The sequence below is a fragment of the Chenopodium album genome, chromosome 6, assembly GCF_948465745.1.
Source record: "Chenopodium album chromosome 6, dcCheAlbu1.1, whole genome shotgun sequence".
NCBI classification, from domain to species: Eukaryota; Viridiplantae; Streptophyta; class Magnoliopsida; order Caryophyllales; family Amaranthaceae; genus Chenopodium; species Chenopodium album.
The window spans coordinates 28,963,332-28,970,507 of record NC_137839.1 but is presented as its reverse complement, the minus strand read 5'-3'; the positions used below and the strand labels follow the sequence as shown (position 1 = coordinate 28,970,507).

Below are 7,176 nucleotides of genomic sequence, written 5' to 3'. Positions count from 1 at the left end.
CCAAGAGATCGTCAACTCCATAAGGTCTTGAACCAAATAAGGGTTCGGGGATGAAGGTACAAACCCAACCTAAAAGAGATTGAACTTGCCCTAATAATAGGCCTCTACTTTATTCAGATCGTATTCATGTGCGCTTTCTAATTAACATGCAATCAATAAGTTTACCCTAAACCTGTTTATCTATGTTGGTTGAATATAATGCACAAATAAATCTATTATTGGCGATCACTTGAAATTATAATCAAATTAACCCTAACAAGATTATTAAATATCTTATTAAGCGTGATTACAAGTACAAATTCCCTTTAAACATGCATAAAGGCGTGATGAAGCAATAAAGAATAAAATATCAAGCAACATAATAATAATCATAATCATAATAATAATAATAATCATAAATTATAACAATTATAATCATAATCATGTTCATGTTAATATTAAAGCATAATAAAAATAGCAAGATCCTAGGCATGATACTAACAAGATTAATAATAAACCCTAGCATGTCACTAAGCAATAAAAATCAAATCTTTAACCCTAACATGATACTAATAATCATAAATATTAGGAAGAACATAGGAAGCATCATAACAATCATATTTAATATTAAAATTACCTTAGACATGATACCAGGAATATCATAATAACAATGTAAACATGATTTCTACATCATAATATCAATAAATCAATTAAAGTACTTACTTTGATGCCTCGTACCTCTTTCTAATAACAAAATACACACGTTAGTAACTTCAAGGAAAATAATAATCAAAACAATTAAATTAAATAATTGAAATAGAGATTTGGGACCAAACCCTCAAAAATTAAACCTTTCACGTTTAGGGCGAAGGCAACTTCGAATATGGCTAGGTGTGTCTAGATCTTCCGAATGCGAAATTTTGTATATGAGAAAAGGCTAGTTTAGAAAAAGAGAGAGAGAGAGAATAATCAAGAAAATCTTGATGAGAGTTGGTGAATGATTAAGAGAGAATTAGAGAATTAATGATTGCGAATGAAAACTGATTGTAGGTGAATTCGTGAGAATTGGTGAATGAAAACAGAGTTTTTAATACGATATTTATAGAGAAAATCAGCCAAAAAGATAAAATAAACAAAACAGAGTCTGACGCACAAAAAATAGAGTTGGCGCCAACCCTGGCTAACTGGCGCGAGGCACCAACACTAGCGCCAGGCGCCAGGCCTGGTTCTAGGTGCCAAAGCCAGGGGTCAGGCGCCAAGCCTGATTTTAACGCGTTTTCGAAAATCAGATAAGTTTGTGGTACTGGAGGATAAAATCATATAATTTCCTCAAAAATGCTATTTGATTTTAATTAAAACTCTGAAAAGTCAAAAAGTCAATTTATCAATGCTAATTGAATTAGGAATGAAAAGAACTTTCTAGAAGATTCTAGAAGACTAAAACCATTCCTAATTGCATTAGGAATGATAAATCATATTAGGCCCTCCCCTAGATCATTGGGCCGCATATAAAGCTCAAACCGGGCCCAGTTTAGTAAATTAGCCATAACTTCCTCAATATTCATCGGAATTGGGCTTATAATATATCGTTGGAAAGCTCTTGTCAAGCCCCATCCAACTACACTACTATTGGACCCATATAATGGACCAACAAAACTGGATTGGCTATTTTCTTAAAAATAAGGTTTCAAAAACAGAGAGAAGAGAAAAGAAATTAAAACTATCCACAACACTAGACTTTCCACACTTTCGCTTCATTCGATTATGATTCGACGTGAAAGGTACTCATCACTGGGTTTGGTTTTGGGGAGACACAAATGGGTGTCTACACTTAGCTTTTTAACAGCAGTGATTAAAGCGAGGGCTAATTTTTCTAGGGAAGTGTATCTTACCTCGGCTGGGAGTAGGGTTTTACTTACATAGTAAACTGAGAGCTGCCCAGCTTCGTCGTCTTCCCTCGTCAGGACTGCGCTGACGGCCACAGTGCTGACGGCAATATAAAGCTGCAAAGGCTCGTTAGTTTTGGGTTTCGACAGGAGGGGTGGCGTCATTAGGTATTTCTTTAAATCATGCAGAGCTTTCTCGTGATCGTCATTCCATTCAAATCCTTTATTTTTTTCTCAAATCTTTGTAAAATAGATGACATTTATCTAACGATCGAGAGATGAAGCGATTTAATGCTGCCACTCGTCCTGTCAATTTTTGGGTTTCTTTAACATTTCGGGGGGATTGAATATTTATTAGGGCTCTGACTTGCTCAGGGCTGGCTTCAATTCCCCTTTGTGTTACTATATAGCCCAAGAATTTTCCAGCAGACACTCCAAATGAGCATTTAGTAGGGTTAAGTTTCATACCATATTTTCGCAATACCTCAAAGGTTTGTCTGAGGTGATCAACGTGGTCCTTCGACTTCTTAGATTTCACCAGCATATCGTCGATGTATACCTCCATCGTCTCTCCTAGCTGGTCATTGAACATCTTGTTGACTAGCCTCTGGTACGTCGAAGCTGCATTTTTTAGTCCAAATGGCATGACTTTATAACAATATATACCTTTGTCGTTCATGAAGGCCGTCTTCTCCTGATCGTCGGGATGCATTAGGATCTGGTTGTATCCGGAGTAGGCGTCCATGAATGTTAAGAGCTCATAACCTGCTGTTGCGTCTACCATGGCGTCGATGTGCGAGAGCGGGAACGGATCCTTAGGGCGTGCTTTGTTGAGATCGGTGAAGTCGATGCATACTCTCCATTTGCCGTTCTTTTTACTAACGACGACAACATTTGCGAGCCAATCCGGATACTTGACTTCTCTTATTTTTCCCGTGTCAATCAGCTGCTGCACTTCATCGTTGATGATTTCATTTCTTTTCGGAGCAAACTTTCGACGCTTCTGCTTGACGGGCTTATGATTTGAGTCGACGTTCAGTTTATGCAAGATGATGCTCGGGTCTACACCAGTCATGTCCTTGTGAGACCAGGAAAAACAATCTTTGTTCTCTCGGAGAAAGGCTAGGATTTGATTTTTGAGTTCAGGTGTTAAGTTGGCTCCGACACGGACGGTTTGATCAGGCCTTTTGGGGTCTAAAGGTATTTTGTCAATTTCGAGGTCGTTGGAATTGTCTGGTGTCGGGCCATGCTGTAATTGCTATGCGGTCCTCATGGTTGGTTTAAGGGTTTTTTTGTAGCAGTGTTTGGCTTCGCGGGGTTCTCCTTTAATTTCTTGGACTCCCCATGGGATGGGAAATTTGATTGATTGGTGGTAGGTGGAAGGAATGGCTTTCAATCGGTGAATCCAGGGTCGTCCTAGTATGGCATTATAGGCTGACAGGCAGTCGACGATGTTGAATTTGGTTTGAGGGTTTAGGCCTCCTGCATAGGTTGGAAGGGTTATGTCTCCGAGAGTTGACATGCTTTCTCCAATGAAACCGACCAGAGTCGTCGACCTTCTAGTGATGTCGCTATCCTTCAATCCCATGTCTTCCATGGCTCTTCTAAACAGGACATTTGCGGAGCTTCCTCCGTCGACCAGCACCCTTCGAAGCAGACAATTCCCAACGACCAAAGAAATTACCAAAGAGTCTTCATGCTCTCTGTTGATGTTGTTGACGTCGTAATCATCGAAAGTAATTGACATCGCCTCCAACTTCTTTTCCAGGGGGTCTCTGATCTCGTGCGGGACATCTGCATTATCTATCGTCGACTTTGCGATCCTCTTTGCTGCAGAATAGGTTAGTCCAGAAATATTGGAACCACCAGTGATAACATTAACTATTACCTTAGGTACAGGGGGCTTCGGAGGTCCGGCTGTCGTCGTCGTTTCAGGCTGATGGCGACTTGCGTCATTGCTTTTCTTTTTCCCCAATAGATGCTTGAGGTTGCCTCTCTTCAGCTGGAAGGCGACCTCTCTTCGCAGGGCATAGCAATCTTCCGTCTTATGGCCATGATCGCTATGGAGCTCGCACCATTTGCTCATATCTTTCCCCGATTCCGGCTTGTTGCTCTTTGACGGCCAGCGCACTTTGCTTCCCAAGGGCTCCAATTCTTTTACTACTACTACGATATTCACGTCGAAGCCATACTCCGATATTTCAGGGTATTGCGGAGCGTCGAGGATATCTTCGACCTGCACAGCATTAACAGAGCGTGATCTACCTGCTGCCTCGTAAGGCTGATGTCGCCACGATCCTCTTGGGTTGCTTAGGGCCTTCCGATCGGACAAACTTCTAGAACTTGGGTAGGAGCTGCGATTGGCGATATCTTTGCCGAAGAACATTTGAGCCACAGATCTGGTCCGGACTTCTTCAAATGTTGAGCAAGGATATTTGACCATATCTTTGTACAGGTCCGAGTCCGTATGCAATCCGCAGAAGAAGGCTTCAATGGCAGTCCTATTGTCGACATTTTTTATTGAGACTTTCTCCTTGTTGAATCGAGACCAATAAGTTCTGATGGTCTCCTTGGGACCCTCGACGATTCGATACAGATCGCTCGTCTGCTTGTCGAACTGCCTGCTAATGGGAATAGAATTTGTTAACTAACATAAAAAAACTAGTTATACTACCTGGTTTGAGTTTGCCGAGCCATTTGAGGGCGGGGCCTGTCAGCGTTGCACCGAACGACTTGCACATGCACGCTTCCCAACACACGAACGGGATCGAAGCTTGCCACATCCGCTGCTTGTAGTACTCGACATGCTGCTCGGGACAGGTCGTTCCGTCGTAAAGCGACGTAAACGTCGGGAGCGACAATCTTCTGGGAATCCGGGCCAGGGCCAGCTCGTCGCAAAATGGGGTCGCTGCGAATCCATCTGGAGCTTCTCGCTGGACGGGGATCGGCACGTGGGCATCTTCTTCATCATCGACAACACCCTGGAGTTATGTTTTTCTAAGGTAGCCAACCTCTAGAGCAGGATTTCCGTCTGGTCCGGCTGCAGATTGCCTTGGTCGTCTCCTGAAGTCCGAATGATCCTTTGCCCGGAATTCCTGATTGGGGGGTCCAAATTCATCTCTCCATCACTGGATTCGATATCGGTGTCATGTGGAGACTCAATGACATGCAACGGCGACATTATGGGGATTGGGTCTAACTGCCTTGGCCGATGACGACGATTGCTCTGGGCGGATTCCAATTGCTGAGGGAGAGTAGCCGCATCAGAATCTGACGCTTCCTTTTCCTTGCTGAGACGCTCGTTGGATTCCCTAGCTGCTTCAAGGTCGGCTTGAATTTTCTCATAAGCAGCTTTTAGCTATTCTGGAGTTATTTCGTCAGCTGACATATTGAAGGGTTTAACGAGGAATTTTTAGATTTTACCTAGTTGTAACCCCACGGTGGGCGCCAAATTGTTTATGCTAATTTTTGTTAGGTGGGATTGAGTATCAAAATCTAGGCTACGGATCAACTAAGTAAAATCAAAAGTAAGACAATACTAAAAAGAGAATAAATGACACGAGGAATTGGTGACGCGGAAAACCCAATGAAGGTAAAAACCGCGGGTAGAATGAGGATCTACCAAACTTTCACTCTGCAAAAATAATATCAGTTTAGAAGATGTAATGTAGGATGTATATCGTTGGGTGAGAATGTTCTTAACTTGTCGCTGACCGGCCCTTTATATAGATGGTTTGCTAGGTTGAACCCTAGCTGTTGCAAGGAGATAGGGTTGTGCCCATGATTTTCGGACTTTAGTTGCTGAAAATATTCTTCTGTTTTGAATTCTACCGGACTGATTTGGCTGAGCTTGGACTAAGTCCTTGCTTATCTTCTTCCTAAAAAATAGGGAGTTGTTACTTGACTTTGTCTTCCGTCGATGCTGACAATGCGTCGTCGAGCTTGCGACTTCGTGAAGTGGAGTCTTTGTCATTGACCTTCATTGACTGTCGTTGACTAACTCTTGCAGATTTTTACCCATAAAAACTACCTAGTATTTTGAATACATGATGTCCAACCGTCCTTTCGGACTTTGTTATAAAAGTCATTTACGAGAATTGCATTTTAGAAATGCTTTACTTTTCTTTGAGAACCGTTCTCAAAGATTTCCTTTACCAATCATGGAAAACAATATAGTTTGATTTGGAATTCTGCAAATATAAGTGCAAAGTATAACCATTTATCAAGTATATAACATAATAAGTTTGAAAATTAAAAGGTATTCATGAAAATCTTCAATCTTATTAAACGTCTTATCCACGCATTAAATTTGTCCCCATTTAGCGAGAATAAGTCGATTCCAAGATCCGAAGAAACAAAGAGTGGTTAAGCATGCTTTGGCTTGTCTTAACACTCAATCTCCTAAGGTAAGCAACGCTTTGCTAATGGCTCCAAGCCACTCTTGGTTTAATAAATCATCGCGTCTAATGCTCTCTCAACAATTTATTCACTCTGCCACGACATGTTGGGACTCCATCACTCATATCGTTGAGTACAACCAAAACCACGCATACCCGGTATACCTTATTTCCTAGGAGAGGTAGTGATGCCTCGCTTTGGCGTAGCCCACCACTACCCTCCTTCGGCCGGTAAGTGTTGTTTTGGAATGGAAAGTTTTTACTCAATATTTAGGGACCTAAGGTTTCTATGTTGGTTGATTTAAGTGAACTTAATCAATCATCACAACATTTGAAATGCTAAACATGCATCTAACATATAATTCACATATATATATATATATATATATATATATATATATATATATATATATATATATATATATATATATATATATATATATATATATATATATATATATATATATATATATATATATATATATCGAAAAACATAAATATAGATGCATTTGGCAACTAGCATGACCCCTTGAGATCTTCACATCTTCAAAAGGTCTTCATTGCAACTTTCATGGCTACATCTTCCAAGAACCTCCATCTTCAAGACTTGACCATAATTTAATGCAACTACTAGTATCTACGATTAGGACTAATCTAAATATTAAGGTACAAAAATACTCAACGGTACGCAGACCGTATTTAGATTTACAAAAAATACATCACGGATCGCACCCGTATTTTCTATCCTAATCGGGCCCTACTAGTTGCCAATTCATAAAACCTGTGAGAGAATATACATTCCATTCATCCATTAACTATTTATGAGTGGCCCATGCATTTTACAATGATAAACAAGTAACAATGCATAAACACACGTGAACTAGTAACTAATCTAGGTGGTTAATCTAATTAAC

General features: G+C 40.5%; 1 protein-coding gene across 1 annotated transcript; it reads right to left on the bottom strand.

Moving 5' to 3' along the window:
* Positions 1-3,123: 3,123 nt before the first annotated feature.
* LOC145636845 (uncharacterized) lies at positions 3,124-5,046 on the bottom strand. Its single transcript, XM_081688386.1, has 2 exons — positions 4,952-5,046; positions 3,124-4,486 (listed from the first exon to the last, which is right to left on the bottom strand). Exons 1-2 carry the CDS (start codon positions 5,044-5,046, stop codon positions 3,124-3,126), a joined length of 1,458 nt encoding a protein of 485 aa, XP_081544512.1.
* Between the last annotated feature and the right edge of the window lie 2,130 nt (positions 5,047-7,176).